Genomic DNA, 21,497 nt, shown 5'->3' on the forward strand with positions numbered 1-21,497 from the left:
TTCTGTCTCTGATGTCAGAATTCTAGAACACCTGCTGTTGCTCTCCATACAGACTGTTTCTCCTGCTGACACCTGATTGGTGGATACTACTCAGACTACAGACAGAGACCAGAACCCTTCTCAGACTAAAACCCAGACCCTGAGATCCAGGTTCAACATGTCTCTGAATCAGAATCTGTAATTACAGGTTAGTTGTAGCTGTAAGTAAAAAGCTTTGTCAGGTCTGTCCTCAAGAGGAGAAGAAAACTACGTCTACAATGTTTGTTTGTTGAATGGAGGTGGGATCCATCATTTCTGATGCTGCGTTCAGGGAAGTCAGGAAATCTAAACGCTGATGTATTTAGTGACTTAGCATCAAGCAGATTTGTGTCTCAGTGTAAATGTTTGACCTAGAACAGATTGTTAGCTGCTCTTCATGCAGATATCTGTTTATAGAGAGAAAGAAATCCTCTTGATTACACTGGATTGTGTTCCTCCTGCTTTTGCTCTCCATACAACCTGATTGGTCAATACTATTCAGGCTACAAACAGAGGCTAAAAAATGTAGATTGGGTATTTTTTAAGTAGAATCTATAGAGATAGAGATTAGGAAAATATAAATGTGCATTTAATCAAATCAAATGCATGAAGATCAGACATTTAAAATAAAAGAAGCACATCTGAACACAAACGTTCAATTAAGGATTCATTTATTAGATTTTTTTCTGGCAGACAAAATTCAGGAAGAGGAATAAGAACTGCAAAAGAGATATTAATATACAGACATCTGATTAATTCAAGCAAACTAAAACCCCAAACTCAAACAGATCCTCCTCCCGCTACAGTCGTTAGCAGACGGTCCTTCAAACAGGCGGTAACTGATGCAGAGAGTAGGGATGTGATTACACGGCCTGAAGGCGCCTCATCTCACCTTCATCAGGAATAAATGGCGGTTCATTCAGAACTTTCGACAGCCAGCAAACACTGAAACCCCACACTGATGTAATTATACAAGAGTAGGGTTCTGGTTTCAGCCCGGCTTTGCATACATGAATACGATAGAAGCTGGGTTAAGAGCACGGGGTCACTCGGGTAACCCCAGCCCGGCAGTTTAACCTTCTTATGTGAGGCGGAGATATTGCACATACACTGATTTGTAACGTTAGAAATCCTTTCTAAACCTCCTCTACGTCACGCTAAGAAAGAAATGTTTGATTTGGGTGACAGGGTGAAGACGACTGATGTGTCACCGTCACGTTGGTCATTTAACCTCCTGCGTTCAGCGGAGCGTGTAGGAATCAGTCACTAGAACTATTCGACCCAGCTCCGGCCGTCTGGATGAACTACAACTCCAAGCAAAACAAAGAACTGCAAAGTATAAATGTGTAGTATGATTCATGTGATCAAAACTAAACTTCAATTATGATAGTGCTACACTAAAAAAAAAACAGTCGATAATCTCAATCTTGAAAAATACATTCCTCACACGGCCTCCTGCTTTCAGCTCAGCACGAGGACCGCTCAGGCGTCCTCACATACTCGCTCCAAATAACACAGAATAAAAGATCAGTAAGACTGAAGAGCTGAAGAAAGGAGATTTAGAAGATGTGATTGCTTTAAAGTCTATTCCAGTATCCAAAATATGATTTCATATCTGTGAGTTATCTCTGACATCTTTGAGCCCTCTGTTACGTACGGGTTCTTTTCTGTACTCCACAAATCGAACAGGTTTCCATCTTTAGTTCTGGCCTTAGGATATATTTAAGAGACAGAGGAAGAGAGAGGAGTGTCGTTGAAGTGGAGGCCTCGGAGCCTCAGTTGTTCTTCTTCTCAGGAGAGTTTGGGAAAGGTGCGTAAGGTGGAGGTCTCTCCTGTTCGGGGATAAAGACAGAGATGGTTCAAATTAAAGGGATAATTCAGTGTTTTTGAAGTGAGATCGTATGAGTCACAGTACACTAGTGTTCCTGGTAGCCACAATGAGTGCCGGTGAGCTCTTCCCCTTTAATGAGAAAATTCCCAGGAGCAATAGTGTAGGGGAGAACGGGGTTGGTTGTCACACTCGTTATATCTCGCCACCAGAGGGCACTGTCTCTCAAATTGGGGTATGGACATTTCCAGAATTAGGATCAGAGCTCACCTACATAGTCTTCTCTGGAGTAAGACAGCTGAACTTGAGGTGAGAGGACTTTTTGTGTTTTTCACGTCAAATTGTAAATATTCAGCTCCTCAGTACATAGTGTGTGACAACCATCCCCATAGTGTGTGACAACCAACCCCATAGTGTGTGACAACCATCCCCATAGTTTGTGACAACCATCCCCATAGTGTGTGACAACCAACCCCATAGTGTGTGACAACCAACCCCATAGTGTGTGACAACCAACCCCATAGTGTGTGACAACCAACCCCATAGTGTGTGACAACCAACCCCATAGTGTGTGACAACCAACCCCATAGTGTGTGACAACCATCCCCATAGTGTGTGACAACCATCCCCATAGTGTGTGACAACCAGCCCCATAGTGTGTGACAACCAACCCCATAGTGTGTGACAACCAACCCCCATAGTGTGTGACAACCAACCCCATAGTGTGTGACAACCAACCCCATAGTGTGTGACAACCAACCCCATAGTGTGTGACAACCAGCCCCATAGTGTGTGACAACCAACCCCATAGTGTGTGACAACCAACCCCATAGTGTGTGACAACCAACCCCATAGTGTGTGACAACCATACCCGTGATGGGGTTGGTTGTCACAATGTGTCAGAGTGTCTTTGATAGTTAATTGCTTCTGTTTTGATGATGAGCTATCATCAAAACAGTAAAAAAAAAGTGTGTCAACCAACCCCGCTCTCCCCTACTGAAACTCATATGACCCCACTTTAAAAACACTGAAATATCCCTTTAAAGGAGAGCTCTCGTCTCTCACAAAGATGTGTAACAGAGGATGAAGAGAGAAGCGTACCATGGGCATGTAGACACTGTGAGGATTGTTTGGATCGTAGTACGCGCTCCCTGCTGCTTCAGCCGCCTTGGAGTTACCTGTGCAGAAAATCAGTTTTGACAAAGCCAGGGAGAGAAAAGAGGAGAGTGATGACTGATGAGCATATTTAGAAACAGATGCTGCAGCTCCTAAAAACTGTAAGCAGAAGTGATGCAGGAAGCAAACTGTCAGTCAGAACCAAACACGACATCTGACAGCTCCAGGAACCTCTCAGACTAAATCTACCGGTGCACCCCGAGGACGCACAGAGGCACACGTCCTACTTAAGCTCTCCCTCAAACTGAGATGTGCCAAACTGACATTTCAGCTCAGTGTACCGAGCTCACCCCGTGTGCAGGGAGAGACACCGAAACCCACGAGGTGCCAGAAATGAGCAGATGAACACAGAGGGGGGGGGAGAGGTGGGATGTTTATCCTCAGTAAATTTGAAGCTCAGCGGATGAGACATCAGCACCCCCTTTTTTTTTTGGTTGCATGATTTGAAGTGACTCACTTTGAGGCAGATGGATCAGATCTGACGTGTGCGGTGACACAGACATACAGGGAGGGGAAATAAAAGAGAGGGATGGAGGGAGAGAGAGAGAGAGAGAGAGAGGAACAGACCTGGAGGTGGTGCTGGGGCTGTTGCTGCCCAGTTTGGAGGAGGTGCAACCCAATTTTGGGGCGGTCCGGGGTAGGGAGGGGGCGGGGCCATGTAGTCAAAAGTAGGTGGATACATCCCTGGAACAAAGAGAGAAAACAGAGTGAGAGTTAAAGGTGACATATTCTGCTCTGTTTCATCAACATATATTGGTCTAAGAGGTCCCCAAAAACAAGTCTTTAAAGTTTATTGCTCATAAAAATACTTTGAAATCAGATTCTGGTCTGCCTGTAAACCCCTCTTTTTCAGCCCTGCTCAGAACAGGCTGTTTTCTGTGTCTGTGCCTTTAAATGAGAATGAGCTCTCTGACCACGCCCCCTCAGGAAGTGGGTGTGGCCTCGGCTGTCCGATTTTGTGTTTCTTGTTGTTTTATTTGTCAGTATGTCGACGTGTGTCTTGGTACACAGCTACCAACATGTAGCTATGTGGCTATGCTAACTACCAAGGGGTTCAGTTCGGTTCATCTCGGTACGGCACGCATTTTGTGGCGTTCCCATCGACTAAAACCGGGACAGGTCCTCAAATGACCGAGCAGTACCGTCCCACTTTTTGGTACCCTTCTGTTGGGGTGCCAGACATACCGATCCGACCCCAGAAGGTGGAGCTAGAAACACCGCAGTCCGTTGATTGGTTGAAAGAATCGTCACTTCCTGTGTGACAGCGGTAATAAAGAACAACACATAACCCCGCCATGTTTAAATCTCCAGTGGACTTCAGGAAGAGAACTTCTTTTTGTTTGGAAAATGGCGTCAAGAGGTTCAGACTGTCCTCACGTTTTTCTTCTTCGTTGCATTTATTAGCGTGGTACACCGTGTTGCCCTGCCATGACGTCACGCTATTACGTAGCTGACACGGCTATCGGCGTCCGGCTTACACACTGCCCACCAAGTAGGGCACGGTTGGCTGTGGGAACGCAAACAGGATCAGGGGTTACCGATCCGACCCGTACAAAACTGATCCATACCAGACCACTTGGTGGAAATGAGCCATAAGTCTGCACACACTTTAGAGCAGGGGTTCCCAAATGTTTCAGCCCACGACCTCCACTGTCCCTCAAAGTGATTTAATGTGTCTTCATTTAGCTGGTCTGCAGACAATGACCCTCCCTATATGAGCATGTGTCTGTGTTTCCTGTGCCGTTATGAATGAACCTGCTGCTACTGATAGATAATTCACTGTTCACTAACCCTAAACTTAGGAGTCATCTGGAAACAAAGAAAGGCAGAAAACTCATTACATGTTCTATTTTCAAGGTTTTATTTCAAGTTTAGCTCCTAATTTTGTTGAATTTTTTTTACTATAATGGATAAAATGAACTATTTTTAGATAACTTTAATAAAAAAAAACATTCTGGAAGACATCTCACGACCCCCCATTTGTGTCTCAGGACCCCCCCCCCCCCCGAAACACTCTGAGAACCCCTGCTTTAGAGAACGTTAACTTTTCCACATCGCTCTTAATGAGTGTAACAGAGAAAGAGCGAGGAGGTCAGTGAAAGTTATCTCCAGAACCATGAGTTTAATTTATTTACAGTCCACCTGAAACTCTACACCTTTTGTTTCCAAGAATCTGACACAGGGCACGTCATACCTCCAGCAGCTGTGGGACAGGGGTATCCCATGTTTCCTTGAGCAGGTGGAGGACCCTGGTAGAATCCGTTCTGCTGGGGAGGGGGCGGGAAAGGGTAGCCGTGAGGAGCCGGTGGAGCCGGGCCGTAGCCGTTCATCATCCCGGGCGAAGGATACCCGAAAGAGGAGGCGCCGTTCTGAGCTGGAGCGGCACGAGACGCTGAAACAGAACAAACAGGTTTGGACTTCATCTTCCTCTCTCTTTAAGTCTGAGCTCCCCTGACTTCTTTTTGCACCCCCTTGTGGTGGATTAGAATACTTCAGGCCCCTCTCCACATGCACATCCACAAACTAAAACACTGACACACCCTCTGTTGACACATTCTTGTGTTCTTATGGAACAATGTCTGCAAGAACGTAATTAAAGTGAAAATGCAGCTTCCACAGAGTTTACTGTGTCGTGTGAAGCCGAGGGCGAGGGATGAGAGTCCTGATTTCTTGTTTTTGTTTCTTTGTTTGAGTATCTGTGATGTGTTTGTTGTAGATTTGTCGTCAGCCTGGCGGTCTAAACCGGCCGGGCTTTGCTTGCAGTGCAGAACTGTGTGCTTTGTTTCCATGAAGCCTTGCTGCCCCCCCTCCTGAGGTCACGCCCCCGAGTTTGGGGATCACTGTTATCAGCTGTTGTTTTGGTGTTTGGACTTTATTGCTTTTCCTTCTCTTCTTAAGAACTTTTAAATTCTTTTAACAAACTGAGTTTTAATGAAAATGTTTAACTAATTTTACTTTCATTCTTTCTTGATCTTAGATTTTAAAATATTTCATGTTTTCATGCTTTTATGCATACTTCAAATTGGAATTAGCCTGATATTGGATCTCTTTAACGTTGGGCACACAGGCAGTCAGGAGGTCTGAGCCAGCTTCAGGCTGCGACTGGACACAGGAAAGATTCAATGTGTGAGTCTTAATCTTTGGGAAGAAGTTCTGAGATGAATCCAGTGATTAAAGGTTAATTTCGGTTAAGACAAGACCAGTTGTGATTCTGGGTCCGGCGGGACAGTAAGACTCTGCAAGTCACGGACTTCAGAGCAGCGAAGGGGGCGGATTATTTAGACTAATCCCTCCTAATTTAAATACATAATAAGACCCAACACTGTTTTAGATGTTCTGGGAATGAGGCTCAAAACTTGAGGTGACAGAGCCTTTGCGGTGGCTGCTCCCACACTATGGAACAGTCTGCCTCCTGATATAAGGCATGCACCTCTTCAGACTGGCTTTTAATACCTGCTGAGTGAGACATCCTACATTTCATTTTTGTTTTTATTTATTGTGGCTTTTTTCTTGTTATCTATTGTGTTTTTAATATCTGTTCTTTTTAATTACTACTTGTTTTTATTGACTGTGTTTTTTTAAGCTTATACAGCACTTTGGCCAACTGTGGTTGTTTTTTAATGTGCTATATAAATAAAGTTGACTTGACTGTTTACTAGGGGTGCAACGGATCAAAAAACTCACGGTTCGGATCGGATCACGGTTTTGAGTCACGGATCGGATCATTTTTCGGATCAGCAAAAAAAACAAAAAAAACAAAACAAAAAGAAGACAAGACAAATATAACTTTGTCCTCCATTTATTTTGTAAAACCCTTGTAAACTTTTGCCCATTAAATAAAAACAAGATTCAACTCAAAATGTACTGCTTGTGCAAAGCACCCCATCTGTGGGCCGTCCTGCCTCATCCAATGCATTTCATGGCATGGCAAGTGAAGGAGCAGAGGAACTTCAAAAGTTTCACTCCATTCTTCTTTCATTTGCTGATTTTCACCATCCACTTTTCTTTGAGCTGCAAACTGAACACACCGTTTTCGTGCATTCTAGGGTCCTACAGCTGGCAAAGTGCCAATATGTGATCTGCTCCATAAACCAAAGTGAAAGTTAAAAATTGCACTCGCAGCAGTGGACTCTAAGTGACCCAGTAACAGCCTGTCTGCGTATCTGACATGGAGACAAGTCCCCGTAAACACACGGTGACCCGACCAAAACACAGAGTGAAGGAATAACAGTTCGGGGGCCACAAATAGGCGGCCGGACGGGCCGCGTATTGACGGCCTCTGGTCTAGTGGGTGTGCAACGGAGTTTCATAACGTGGTTCAAGCACATTCAGCATTCACTGTATTTCACAGGGAAACCAAAATGCTCCCATACATGTGACTTACAAGATGCAGGAGGTTTTTCAAGTCCCTCTGCTCCTCCACTTGCCATGACAACAGCTGCGCTTGACGAGTGAGTGTAGATTGAACATGCGGTCATCACGTGAACACGCGCAACTTTTTTCATCAACCGATCCGCGGACCACGTCCGTGCCGAACCGTGGAGAGGCATCCGTACGGATCAACGATGATCCGTTGCACCACTACTGTTTACTACGTACAATAAGTTACTTAAGTACACAGAGAGAGAGTAGATTAAACATAACTGGCTGCATATAAAATGTAAATGTCTGACGTGTTTCTGTGTGTTTTTGTTGATTGTTCCTGTGTGAATGATGCTTTGTAAATAAACCTGCCAACAAACCAGACTGTATCAGTTATCATCTCATTTAAAAACACACACATAAGGAGTGTGTAATGACTGTTGAGCACTGCAGAGCATACAAACCATTTGTTGCCAGTTTGAAGAGATGCTGTCCCAGCTCGATGGCTCCTCCGCTGGGGAATGACATTTTGAAATGGGCCTGTCCCTCCCAGCCTCCTGAGGAAGGAGTTACAAACATTCAGAACAAACCTCAGACAGCGGTTCAAGTTTTATCTGACATGTCAACAAATCACTTTAACTCTGCGCCTGAGAGGGAAAAAAACGGAAGGTCACATACCGCCAGCCTCAGCTGACACCGTCCCTTTAATGTAATTAGCTGCAAAGACCGGCTGCTCAATGCTGCAGCCCTTCATCAGATAATACGGGAACATGGCCGAGCCCAGGCAGTCCTTGGTGTTACTGGACACAAACATCATCTGAAGGAGAGAAGGGGGGAGAGACACAGAGAGAGAGGTGTTACAACAGAATGCAGCGACTGAATGAAGAACTGTGCAATCAAGAAGACTGTTACGTAATGCAGTCAGTACCCTGTATGGAGTCAGGTACACGGTTCCTTTCTTGGTCCCCTTCAGCAGGTCGGTCTTGCAGGCGACATCGCTGAAGGACAGCTCCACGTTCTTACATTCTCTCAAAACACTGAAACAGAAGAATCAGGAGTCAACACAACAACTCATTACATAAAGCAGAAAAGATCTATCTCAACATAAACATTACTGAAGATTACAAAGTGACCCTACAAGAGGAGGAGTAACGTCTCAGTGTCATGAGGTAGTGATGGGGTGAGTCAAATTAGAGGATCAATCTGTTTTTACATCAATATTCAGAGACAGGATAATCATATCACACAAGAAAGGGAGATGATGGGGAGCAAGTTTGGTTTAGTATCTTATCTCAGTCCTCACTGCAGCAGTTGCTTGATCCACTACCTGCCTTCGCCCTCACTCCCTACCTTCCATGTTTCCTGTCTCTTTCCAGGTGTCCTATCTAAGAAAGCAAAACAGATTAATAAAATACCTGGAAATAAATCAGGGGGATGATGTTTGACCGACCCACTGCTGCTGAATGGATAGAATACTATTTTTAATCTGGGAGTCCCTGAGCTCCCTTGTCCCGTTGGTTTGCCGTAGCCATCCCAGCCTCCAGCTACTACTATCCGTCTCCCCACTATCATCTCTCTCTCTTCATCTCCCTCTATCCCTCTCTCCAACACGGTCTCAGCAGATGTGTGTCTAACATGAGTCTGGTCCTGCTGGAGGTTTCTGCCTGTTAAAGGAAGTTTGTCCTTGCCACTGTAACTTGCTAAATGCTGCAAAGTGCTCTGCTCATGGTGGATTAAGATGAGATCAGACTGAGTCCTGTCTAGAAGATGGGACTGGATCTGATCCAGTCTTCTTCACCCGCTGTGTCTCACAGGGAGATACAGCAGGTCTTTCCTTCCTGCAGTGGTCAGAGTATATAACCAATAATATATATATGTGTGTGTTTAAGATATGCTTATGTTTTTACCTCTTTAATTTGAATTGCTAATAACTTTTTAATAATTGTTCTTTATAGGCTCTTGTTTGCTTTATATATATTTTTTGCACTGTCTACTTTCCTACTGTGACACTTGAATTTCCCCGTTGTGGGACGAGTAAAGGACTCTCTTATCTTCTTATCTTATCTTATCTTAGGTCTTTGCTAATAATAGAACAAAGAGGACAATCTAGACCTGCTTAAATCTAAAAAGGCCAGACTTTATCTATAAATAAGAGAGGATAAGATATTACTTTATTGATCCACAGGGGGAAATTCAGTTGTTGCAGCAACACAGACATGAGTACAATCAAGAATAAGTTTCAATTAGTAAAATAAAATAAGAATAGAATACAATTTTAAAATGATTCAGTAATGACATGTTGGCATGGTGTGATTATGGTTTTATGACAGATTAAGCAATATAATAAATATATATGGGTATACATGAGAAAGGGGAAATTCAATTTTTTCACTCGTGCTATTTTTTGGACATGCTACACACACAGTTTTTGGTATATACATACAATCATGCACACACATGCACTGAACATGCTTAGGGAGAGATGTCAGAGGGAGGATGCTGCCATCAACCAGCACACCCCGAGCAGTTGGGGGTGCCTTGCTCAAGGGCACCTCGGCAGTGCCCAGGCAAGTGAACCAGCACCTCTCCAGCCACCAGTCCACTTGACAAACTTTGTCCATACTGGGACTCGAACCAACGACCCTTTGGTTCCCAAGCCAAGTCCCTATGGACTACTGCCGCCCCATATGAATGTCAGAGAGGATATAACATGTGTTTTTTTGGTCATTTTCTATTATTTATTTGTAAATGAATCAAGCTAATGTTACTTAAAAAGGTTTAAAACAGTCTCTTAATTTAAAAGATGTGCTGTAGATCTTATTTCCATGTCTTTCTGTGTTCATCACAAATGTAAACATTGTGGTGAGGACTCAGTAATACTCATATAATGTGACTTATTTTAAATAACAGAACTCCTTTACTTCAAATAAACTACAAAAACACATTACAGCCTCTTAACTAGCTCACTTTATGTCATCACGTGTATCTTCCTAACTTGGCACACAACTACAGAGTGAGGACATCTTTGTTTTCACTGGATGTCAACATCCAAACGCCTGTAATCTCTACTCCCTGAAACAACAGCTAGCTAGCTAGCTAACACTTAAAGTTAGCCTGTTTGTTTGAATACATCATAAAGATGCGGGTTGTAAACAAATCAAAGAGTAAACATAAACACTCTCAGCCTCAGATGACACAGAGAGAGAGAGAGCGTGTAATTCAAAATGGCTCACTGTGTTTACTAAGCTAGCAGGCCAGCTAGCAGGGAGGCTAGCTCTCTACGTAATGGAAAGTTGAGTTAAAGAGGCCGAACAGAGGATCGACAGAGACCTCATCCCCAGAGTGAAGCTCAGAAACATGTTCTTAAGAACTAACCTCTCTCCGTTGTTGATCAGGACGCCTCCGTTCTGTGAGTGATTCCGGTTTAGAGCCATGTTTGGGGGTCTGGAGCTCTGCTGAGCCTTGGGAAGAGTCTGTCAGCCGTACGGGGTTGCCCGGGATACGTCACCGCGTCACGTCATGACGCGCAGAGAACACGTGATTTACCGTAAAGCAGCTGCTGAGCGCTCTGACGTCACGCAGACACAAACAGGAGACTGACTTCAGATCAATTATAACACTTTAACAGTTATTAAACCTCCTTTATAAACACTTTGATTTATGGTTTTAATCCACATGTTTTCATTATTTTCAGGCACTATCACTTGCAGGTTTTTATTCTTTAATATTGTACATATGTTATAAGTGTTTGTCTATTGTTTCTTTATTGAATATGTGAATATGTCGAGTAGTGTTAAAGGTGACATATCATGCAAAATGGACTTTTTAATGGTTCTCTACCTGAAATATGTGTCCCTGTCTACAAACCCCCTGAAAATGAAAAGAATCCATTCTGCCCCTGTTCTGATTTCTCCACCTTTCTGTAAATGTGTGCTGAAACCAGCCGTTTCAGTTTTCAGTGTTTTTCATACGTCACAACGCCATCCGGTCTGTAACAGGAAGTCAGAGCTCGGAGCTTGCTCAGCCCATAGACTGTATAAAATACAACTCAACCCCTCCTCCGTTTTTCATTCCCTGCACACATGTGTGCTAACAAGGAGCTTAGGAGGGAGGCATGCTAGTTGTAGGCTGTCTTAATAAACACAAAGGTCGCTTTGACTCCCCACGTCTGCAGATTTGAAGATCTAGTGGATGATTTTTAGTTTTCATGGAAAAGTGCTAGCGCTGGTTAGCATAGCCACATAGCTACATGTTGGTCGCTGTGTACCAAGACACACGTCCACATACTGACAAATAAAACAACAAGAAACACTAAATCTGTGACCAATGGTTCAGAAAGGTCCTGCTGCAGGCGCCTCTCTGTCAGGATCAGCCGTGTATATTCAGCCAACATGTAAACATTAGATCAATGTGCTGGACAGCCGAGGCCACACCCACTTCCCGAGGGGGCGTGGTCAGAGGGAAAACAGCCTGTTCTGAGCAGGGCTGAAGAAGAGGGGTTTACAGGCATGCCAAAATCTGATTCTGATGCACCGGATACATCCTTCCTTTTCCACTGGAGTCCTAGAATTTAGACCACAGCCTACATCAGCTGTCCTAATATCTAATTTGTTTCTTATCTACAAAAGAACTGATATCTTTTATCCTTTACATATCCCCATATCTCGATCCACTGTCTTTCAATCTGCCAGCTCTTCAGAAGCCTCCTTTACTGTTCATAATTTGACATAGAGTGGTCTAGACCTCCTATGTTTGTAAAAGCGTCTTGAGATAACGTTTGTTGTGATTTGGCGCGATACAAATAAAGATTGATTGATTGATTGATATTACACTCGTGCCTTTTGTACTTATATATATTTTTTTTATTAGTACTTGATTTTTAGCGTCTGTCTATTTATGTTTGTACAGGGAGTCAAATTCTTTGTATTTTTGAGATACATTGTGAATAAAGTTCTTTCTGATTCTGATTTCTGATTCTGATATATACTATTGAATTGTACAACTTATTTTTACATATGCTGCTGACCTCTTGGCCAGGTCACCCTTGTAAAAGAGGTCTTGATCTCATTGAGTTCTCATCTGGTTAAATAAAATAAAAGAATGAATATATTTCTGATCTTTTAATTGTTTAAATCTTTAATTTTTGTTGTTTTTAGTCTTCAAACATTGTTTTATCTTAACATCTTGCCTTGTCATTTCTAGGAAGGGGCCTGGTGGTGGAGGAGGTCAGCGAGATAGGAAGGGGTCTGGTGGTGGAGGAGGTCAGCTGATAGGAAGGGGCCTGGCGGTGGAGGAGGTCAGTGAGGTTGGAAGGAGCCTGGTGGTGGAGGAGGTCAGTGAGGTAGGAAGGGGTCTGGCGGGGGAGGAGGTCAGCGAGGTAGGAAGGGGCCTGGCGGTGGAGGAAGTCAGCGAGGTAGGAAGGGTCCTGGTGGTGGTGGAGGAGGTCAGCGAGGCAGGAAGGGGCCTGGTGGTGGAGGAGGTCAGTGAGGTAGGAAGGGGTCTGGCGGGGGAAGAGGTCAGCGAGGTAGGAAGGGACCTGGTGGTGGAGGAGGTCAGCGAGGTAGGAAGGGGTCTGGTGATGGAGGAGGTCTGCGAGGTAGGAAGGGGCCTGGTGGTGGAGGAGGTCAGTGAAGTAGGAAGGGGCCTGGTGATGGAGGAGGTCAGTGAGGTAGGAAGGGGCCTGGCAGGGGAGGAGGTCAGCGAGGTAGGAAGGGGCCTGGTGGTGGAGGAGGTCAGTGAGGTAGGAAGGGGCCTGCTGTTGGTTATTATTTTTCATTCTTTTAATTATTTTTCATTGTCTTCCTCACATTTCCCTTTGATTATCTTAAAGTTCCTTTCCTTTTTGTAAAGCACTAAAGATTATTATTATTAAAAACTGTGAGCCTCAGAGGATACAGGACTGTTTATTCCTGCACTGATAATCTCTTCATATAACTGTACAAACACTGATAACATTCATTTTTAAATATGTTAAAAAGGTTGTGCAATGTGTAAAAACATCAGTTGCATTTATAGTCTTTACTGTGTTTACATGTTTAATCTGAAGTTATCTGTTTACATAATGAGCAAAGTCACATTTTTATCAGTATTTAAAGCCTAAGGGTACAAGTGACAACAATAATGCTGCTATCTTGCACAGTGTAATCCCTTATTTTCTCTAAATCTCCTAATTTCACATTTATTTAGTATTTTTTAATAATATTCATTTTCATGTTTTCCCCCCTTGCTCGGGTATGGAAGAGGATAAGGGCCAATTGAAAAAAAGACAAAAGTAAGAGTTCTGACTTTAATTTCAGAATTCCAGAATTCTAGAATTTAGAAATAAAAAGTTTGCAGTTGCCCTCATCCTCTTCCGTACTTAAGCAATGTATACATAGGGTTTGTTCCCCATGCAATTACAGCCATGTGAATTGAGCTGTAAACTGAATTGCAGACCTTCAGTTACACAAATACTCATTTCAACATCTCCCTTTACACACAGACGTTTCTGGTAAAACCTTGCAATCATGTGTTATCAGAACAAGCTGAACTATGAGCTTCCGGCTGGGAAGAGTCACATATATGCCCTTTAACCAGAACAGGCTCAAGCCAGAGACCAAAGTTTCTCAGGCTGTTTCTGACACAGTTGACTTCATGTCCTTTGTTGAAACATGGCGAAACAAAGTACATGTTTACTTCAGGGTCAATACTTTAGGGTTATTTGCATGTGGTAGAAGTTTTGAGCTGTAACATGAAACATGTTTTATTCTAACATCCCATGATGTTACCATGCTAAGATTTAAAGCTCTAAAACACACTCAAAAGTGGAAACTGATGAGTCAGAAGGAGACAATCCGAGGATCACATGAATGCATCACGCTCTGCATCATGTGTATTTTTTCAACACTGACCTTTTTATTCATTATCAGATGATTCTGTCCTCCTCTCATCAGACTGAGCCCTGCAGCTCCCTCAGGTTCACTCAGGTAAACACTGCTGATACATTCTGACAGAAAATAAAAGTTTTTGTGGCACGAATATAAAATAAAGTCTAAATCTGCAGCTCCAGTTTTTTACAAGCTTCAAACCAATCACCCCTAATTAGCAGAAGTCACGTGACCCCTCCCTCAGTCATAGAAAGGACCTGATACCTCTGAGTCCAAACTCTGATTATCAAACATATAAACTAAAACAAAGATGAATTATCATTCCTTAAAACTTACTTTGATTTCTCTGATTCTTGCCTTCATGGCTCAGCACTGTGTGTGTGTCTCAGCCGAGCAGGTGAAGAGATCACCTGAGCAGCTGGCTCTGCCCAGAGTCACCTGCTCTGTGAGGAGGATCAGAGCTGTGTTCGGCTCCCTGGTTAAAAGCAATGTGCATGTTAAAGGTAAGATCACGTGATGCAGACTGATTCAGTGTGAACTTAAGTTTTAACCAACTCTCAGGATTTCACCGAAAACAAAGTTTCTGTTTGAGTTCTGTTGTTTTTCTCAGACATGACAGGAGCTGCAGTCCCAGTGCCCCAGTCTGAGGAGTCCTGTGGGGTGAGACTGGGCCGAGAGAAGAACCAGAGCCTCTCCTTCTTCAGCAGATATGACAGCTGCTATGCTCAGATTGAGGTAAAACATGCTTCTGCTTTTACAAGAGGAAGAAACTGCAAAACGTCCACTCTTCTGAATGAGTCAGTTTGGATGCACAGGTGTCCAAACACAGCTTTTGGTCAAGGTGCATTAGAAAACAAAGTTTTGAGATCCTTCCTCACTCCTCTGAATGGAAGTTATCAGCGTACTTTGAGAAGTGAAGATGGCAGGATACAAAACAATGGTGTTAAAATGTGCAGGTGAGGACGGGTTAGCTGCAGAAATCTGGAGATACTGATAAATGTGACTCGCTTAGGAGTTTGATATCGATGGAAACCAACAGATTTGACTGTTGTGAGGAGATAAACTTATACATCAACCACTTTGATAATTAGAACAGCTGACACAGTGAGGGCTTCATGGAAGAGCTCTTACAAATATGTTAAACAAAGAGTCTGAACATATTATATTATGAATTATAATAATACATTTTATTTATATTGCGCTTTTCAGAAACTCAAAGACACTGTACAACTGTTAAAATCAATACAAGCAAAAAACACAGATCAAACAAAACAACAAACAATCACAAATGAAAAGCTAAATTAAAAAGGTGAGTTTTTAAAAGAGATTTGAAAGCTGAAGGGTCAGAGCAGTTTGGGATATGGGAGGGGAGTGAGTTCCAAAGGGTGGGGGCAGCTACTGAGAAGGCTCTGTCCTCCCATGTTCGATGCTTGGGTCTGTGAGGTGGAGACAGGAGGTGGGCATATGAGGAATGTAGGTTACGGGAAGGAGCGTTATGAAGGAGGAGGTCAGCAAGGTAGGAAGGGGCCTGGTAATGGAGGAGGTCAGCAAGGTAGGAAGGGGCGTGATGGTGGAGGAGGTCAGTGAGGTAGGAAGGGGCCTGGTGATGGAGGCGGTCAGTGAGGTAGGAAGGGGCCTGGTGATGGAGGCGGTCAGCAAGGTAGGAAGGGGCCTGGTGGTGGAGGAGGTCAGTGAGGTAGGAAGGAGCGTTATGAAGGAGGAGGTCAGCAAGGTAGGAAGGGGCCTGGTAATGGAGGAGGTCAGCAAGGTAGGAAGGGGCGTGATGGTGGAGGAGGTCAGTGAGGTAGGAAGGGGCCTGGTGATGGAGGCGGTCAGTGAGGTAGGAAGGGGCCTGGTGATGGAGGAGGTCAGTGAGGTAGGAAGGAGCGTGATGGTGGAGGAGGTCAGTGAGGTAGGAAGGGGCCCGGTGGTGGAGGAGGTCAGTGAGGTAGGAAAGGGCCTGGTGGTAGGAGGAGGTCAGCGAGGTAGGAAGGGGCCTTCTGGTGGAGGAGGTCAGTGAGGTAGAAATGGGCCTGGTGGTGGAGGAGGTCAGCGAGGTAGGAAGGAGCGTGATGGTGGAGGAGGTCAGTGAGGTAGGAAGGGGCCTGGTGGTGGAGGAGGTCAGTGAGGTAGGAAGGGGCCTTCTGGTGGAGGACTTCAGCGAGGTAGGAAGGGGCCTTCTGGTGGAGGAGGTCAGTGAGGTAGAAAGGGGCCTGGTGGTGGAGGGCTTTGTGGGAATGTGAATGTCTTCCTAACGTTGTGATCACCTCCTGACCTGCAGGGCAGCAGAGTGGTCATCCCTCTGCAGGTGCAGCTGACGGGAGAGGATCGGTGGTTCAGGGTGAATATCAGCTGTCCTCTGATAAAGAGACACAGCGAGAGGAGTCCACTTGCTCCAAAGAGTGAGTACAGATAGAACGCTCAATATTTTAAGGGTCCCTCTCTGTCTGAAGATAAGGCATACCTTCTTCAGATTCTTAAATCAGCACATTTTCCTGCAGACTCTGAGTCTTTTCTTCTCTGAGGTGAGCCTACATGTCACAGATGAACCCTGTGGAATCTATAATTGGACGTTTTTGACTCATTTTGATTTTACCTTTTTATATTTCCCCTTAAAAACTTTTAACCTTGCTTTGTTTGGTGTCATGTTAAAGATATTTACAACTATTGACATTAAGCTCCTCACAGTTCACTCCTGCATGTAGAAAAGGTTGACTGAGTTCTCTCTGCAGCGTTACCTGGAAGTTGTGACGTGGAAGAAGCTCTCCGTGTCGACTGCGGCCCCCAAGGTACCGCAAGACACGCCTGCCTCAAACTGGGATGCTGCTACGACTCCGCCTGCTACTACAGACTGAACGGTGAGACCTGCAGAGATCTCCTCTTCTCTGACCCTCCAGATATGAACACACACACACTGACATCCCCCTGTCCTCCCTCCCTCCCTCTCTCCAGCGTGCTCTCCGGACGGTCACTTTGTGTTCTCAGTGAAGGCCTCAGACACAGACCTCCCCATCCGTCCCAGCAGCCTGGTGGTCAGGGATCAGCCGCACTGTTACCCCACGCTCACCACGGAGGACACGGCTGTGTTCAAGATCGGAGTCTCAGAGTGCGGCGTGAAGATGAAGGTGATGCTACGGATGAAGAGTTCAATCCCTGAGTAACATGAAGATGTAAACTAACTCTTCTCTGCAGTGAATATTTGGATTGATGTGTTTTAGATGGATGGAGGTGTGATGATCTATGAAGTGGACGTGGAGGAGCTGCAAGCTGAAAGTGACACCAAGAAATCCCCGTTCAGGTGAATCCGTCTCATCCTCTGGGATCCTGTCTTTCCCTCTCTCTCCTCTCTCTGCCTGTCTCTCACTTTAACTCTTCCTGTCCCATTAAAGTTACTAACCATAGACCTTTCTGGAGTCCCTGAGCTCCCTTGTCTCTTAGGTTCCTCTGGATCTCTGCAGTAGACTCCTTTTTTGGGTCTGTTATTCATCCTTTCTTTCTTCTTTCTTTCTTTCTTCATTCTTTCTTTCTTTCACTCCTTTCTTTCTTTCCTTCTTTCTTTCCTTCCTTCTTTCCTTCCTTCCTTCCTTCCTTCCTTCTTTCTTTCTTTCATTCATTCCTTCCTTCCTTCATTCCTTCTTTCTTTCATCCCTTCTTTTCCTTTCCTTCTTTCTTTCATTCCTTCCTTCTTTCGTTCATTCCTTCCTTCACTCTTTCTTTCTTTCTTTCTTTCATTCCTTCCTTCTTTCTTTCTTTGTTCTTTACATGTTTCATCATCCTTTGTCTCCTTGTCTTATCCCGTCCTTTCCTTCTGTCATTCCTTCACCATTTCTTCTCCTCTTTTTCTTTCTTCTGGTCTCCCTCTCTTCTCTCTTTTCTTAGACCTTTCTGGAGTCCCTGAGCTCCCTTGTCTCGTAGGTTCCTCTGGATCTCTGCTGCTGTGGACGTGTCAGACTCCAGCTGCTACAACTACTACTATCCGTCTCACCACTATCATCTCTCTCTCTCTTCATCTCCCTCTATCCCTCTCTCCAACACGGTCTCAGCAGATGTGTGTCTAACATGAGTCTGGTCCTGCTGGAGGTTTCTGCCTGTTAAAGGAAGTTTGTCTTTGCCACTGTAACTTGCTAAATGCTGCAAAGTGCTCTGCTCATGGTGGATTAAGATGAGATCAGACTGAGTCCTGTCTGGAAGATGGGACTGGATCTGATCCGGTCTTGATGTTGGGTCTTTGTTAGTAACAGAACATAGAGTCCGGTCTCTAAGAGGATGCTCTGTTTGGAAAGAGTCTGAGGAGAACATGTGTTGTGGTGCTTTATAAATAAAGCTTCCTCTTTCAGCCTCCAGGTTCAGTGTGAATATGAAGCATCAGATCTAAAGCACGCAGCAGAACTGCGCTCCCTGTACGCAGTGACCAACCCGCCGCCCGTCATCGCTCTGGGAACCATCAGGGTCCAGATGAGGATAGCTAAAGGTGACCACACGCAGAGAGACGAGGACTCACTGAGGAGTCTTCACAGAAACCTCACTGCACATGTGTTCATCCTGCAGACTCCTCCTTCACATCCTTCTACCCCGAGGACCAGCTCCCCGTCACCCTGCCTCTGCGTGAAGCTGCGTACGTGGAGATCTCCATCAGACAACCGTCCCCTGACCCCTCGCTGTCCCTGCGTGTGCGGGACTGCTTCGCCTACCCGGTGTCCCGACACTCAGTGTGGACGCTCCTCTACGACGGGTAAGACATGAGACGTTGACTCTATGAGCTCAGTCTGAGTGAGGCTGACTCCTCTCCTCTCCTCCTGGATAGATGTCCAAACCCTCTGGACAACATGAGGAGCTCCGTCCCCGTGGACCAGCAGGGGAAGACAACGTCCCAGAGTCAGATCAGGAGGTTTGATGTGCAGACCTTCGCCTTCCTGGACCCTGAAACAGGCAACCCGAGCTTTGAGGAGGTACGGTGATCACATCCACACATCTGGAGGATTTCTCTGTCCATCTTCATTCATCTTCCTCTCCTCTACTGCCTCCTCTCTGTTTGAACGCCTTCTGCTTCATCAATGCATTTCATCTCGTGTTCCTAAAGATGCTCTCTGAGTAAAGACAGTGTGATCTTTCTCTCAGATGTATTTCTACTGCTGGGTGGAGATCTGCACGGATGACATCGACTGTGCACAGCGCTGTGCCATCATTTGTGAGTATGATACCACCTTTACCTCTCACTCTTTGTGCATGCATTGATGTTAAAGTTCTGCTCCTCCTCCCAAAGCATCCGAGGGCGAGAGACGGAGGAGGGACACCATCTCTGCCTCCGATCAGGTCCAGCTGCTCTCTTTAGGTCCTCTGCTGCTCGGACAGAACAGCACAGACCTGGAGGACGGACCGTGCGCCCAACAGGAGACGAGTAAGACCAGAAGTGGAACCACAGGAACATTAAAGGGATAGTTCTAGGTTTTTTTTAACCCTCTAATGTTGTCTCTGTGTTCCTCAGTGTTTCAGGTCACCGTGTACGTCCTCTCTGGAGTCGGAGCTGCTCTACTGTTGGTGCTGCTCCTCGCTGCGTGGTCGAGCATCAGGAGGTGGAGGAAGCTCGATCACACGGAAGAATCTGAATAAAATTCTGTCTATAATCTCAGAATATTGTCTATAATCTCACAATAACATCTATAATCTCAGTAATCTCAGAAATCTGTCTTTAATCTCAGAATTCTGTCTATAATCTCAGAATTCTGTCTATAATCTCAGAATAACATCTATAATCTCAGTAATCTCAGAATTCTGACTTTAATCTCAGAAATCTGTCTTTAATCTCAGAATTACGTCTATAATCTCAGAATTCTGTCTTTAATCTCAGAAATCTGTCTTTAATCTCAGAATTCTGTCTATAATCTCAGAATTCTGTCTATAATCTTGGAAATTACGTCTATAATCTCAGTAATCTCAGAATTCTGACTTTAATCTCAGAATTCTGTCTATAATCTCAGAATTCTGTCTCTAATCTCAGAATTACATCTATAATCTCAGTAATCTCAGAATTCTGTCTATAATCTCAGAATTACATCTATAATCTCAGTAATCTCAGAATTCTGTCTATAATCTCAGTAATCTCAGAATTCTGTCTTTAATCTCAGGATTACATCTATAATCTCAGTGATCTCAGAATTATGTAATCTCAGAATTCTGTCTATAATCTCAGTAATCTCAGAATTCTGTCTTTAATCTCAGAATTCTGTCTATAATCTCAGAAATCTGTCTTTAATCTCAGAATTCTGTCTATAATCTCAGAATTCTGTCTATAATCTTGGAAATTACGTCTATAATCTCAGTAATCTCAGAATTCTGACTTTAATCTCAGAATTCTGTCTATAATCTCAGAATTCTGTCTCTAATCTCAGAATTACATCTATAATCTCAGTAATCTCAGAATTCTGTCTCTAATCTCAGAATTACATCTATAATCTCAGTAATCTCAGAATTCTGTCTCTAATCTCAGAATTACATCTATAATCTCAGTGATCTCAGAATTATGTCTATAATCTCAGTAATCTCAGAATTCTGTCTTTAATCTCAGGATTACATCTATAATCTCAGTGATCTCAGAATTATGTAATCTCAGAATTCTGTCTATAATCTCAGTAATCTCAGAATTCTGTCTTTAATCTCAGAATTACATCTATAATCTCAGTAATCTCAGAATTCTGTCTATAATCTCAGTAATCTCAGAAGTCTGTCTTTAATCTCAGGATTACATCTATAATCTCAGTGATCTCAGAATTATGTAATCTCAGAATTACGTCTATAATCTCAGAATTCTGTCTATAATCTCAGAATTCTGTCTAATCTCAGAATTACATCTATAATCTCAGTAATCTCAGAGTTCGGTCTTTAATCTCAGAATTCAGATCTTGTTTAAACCTGAAATCTTTAGTTTTTCTTGCCCGCCCTCCAGTTGTGTTTTTCCTCAGTGGCCCTGCTCCTCTGTGGTCCATGTCCTCTTCAGGCCTCTGTAGTGAAAGTCTGCTCATAGTGTAACAGCAGATGTTTCAGGTCACTCTGTCCTCTCTGGAGTCTGTGCTGCTCTGCTGTTGGTGCTGCTGCTCGCTGCTCGCTGCGTGGTGGAGCATCAGGAGGTGCAGGAAGCACCCTCCTCTGGGATCTGCTCTCAGACATGTTTGTTTTTTATGATTTGGACACTTTATAATTCTAATCATTTGTTGAAAGCTTTCTAAAGCTTGTATTAAAATATTTTTAAT

General features: G+C 44.1%; 2 protein-coding genes across 3 annotated transcripts; one reads left to right on the forward strand and one right to left on the reverse strand.

Annotated features, from left to right (window-relative positions):
* Positions 1–672: 672 nt before the first annotated feature.
* Positions 673–14,405, reverse strand: wbp2nl (WBP2 N-terminal like). 2 transcript variants are annotated; one of them, XM_034711215.1, is made up of 8 exons: positions 14,275–14,405; positions 8,313–8,421; positions 8,063–8,201; positions 7,849–7,941; positions 5,217–5,414; positions 3,590–3,706; positions 2,948–3,024; positions 673–1,850 (listed from the first exon to the last, which is right to left on the reverse strand). In XM_034711215.1, exons 3-8 carry the CDS (start codon positions 8,199–8,201, stop codon positions 1,794–1,796), a joined length of 681 nt encoding a protein of 226 aa, XP_034567106.1. In that variant the 5' UTR covers positions 8,313–8,421; positions 14,275–14,405; the 3' UTR covers positions 673–1,793. The 2 variants fall into 2 exon arrangements, with proteins under 2 accessions (XP_034567106.1, XP_034567105.1); XM_034711214.1 differs by lacking the exon at positions 14,275–14,405 and adding an exon at positions 10,760–10,923.
* LOC117832191 (zona pellucida sperm-binding protein 4-like) lies at positions 14,229–19,882 on the forward strand. The gene is made up of 13 exons (XM_034711210.1): positions 14,229–14,349; positions 14,621–14,753; positions 14,861–14,985; positions 16,532–16,652; positions 16,983–17,108; positions 17,203–17,375; positions 17,469–17,548; positions 18,588–18,721; positions 18,799–18,982; positions 19,055–19,199; positions 19,369–19,438; positions 19,514–19,648; positions 19,736–19,882. The coding sequence occupies exons 1-13, from the start codon at positions 14,233–14,235 to the stop codon at positions 19,858–19,860; spliced, it is 1,668 nt and encodes a 555-aa protein (XP_034567101.1). The 5' UTR covers positions 14,229–14,232; the 3' UTR covers positions 19,861–19,882.
* Positions 19,883–21,497: the final 1,615 nt, after the last annotated feature.

Source organism: Notolabrus celidotus, chromosome 20, assembly GCF_009762535.1.
Source record: "Notolabrus celidotus isolate fNotCel1 chromosome 20, fNotCel1.pri, whole genome shotgun sequence".
Lineage (NCBI taxonomy): Eukaryota > Metazoa > Chordata > Actinopteri > Labriformes > Labridae > Notolabrus > Notolabrus celidotus.

Excerpts from the sequence above, each read along its gene's own strand:
- wbp2nl (XM_034711214.1), bottom strand. The coding sequence starts at position 10,818 with ATGGCTCTAAACCGGAATCACTCACAGAACGGAGGCGTCCTGATCAAC. Across the intron at positions 8,202-8,312 it reads TGTACCTGACTCCATACAGG|ATGATGTTTGTGTCCAGTAA; the intron begins GTACTGACTGCA and ends TCTCTCCTTCAG. Across the intron at positions 1,851-2,947 it reads ACAGTGTCTACATGCCCATG|GAGAGACCTCCACCTTACGC; the intron begins GTACGCTTCTCT and ends ATCCCCGAACAG.
- LOC117832191 (XM_034711210.1), top strand. The coding sequence starts at position 14,233 with ATGCATCACGCTCTGCATCATGTGTATTTTTTCAACACTGACCTTTTT. Across the intron at positions 16,653-16,982 it reads GAGTCCACTTGCTCCAAAGA|CGTTACCTGGAAGTTGTGAC; the intron begins GTGAGTACAGAT and ends TTCTCTCTGCAG. Across the intron at positions 17,549-18,587 it reads ACCAAGAAATCCCCGTTCAG|CCTCCAGGTTCAGTGTGAAT; the intron begins GTGAATCCGTCT and ends TTCCTCTTTCAG.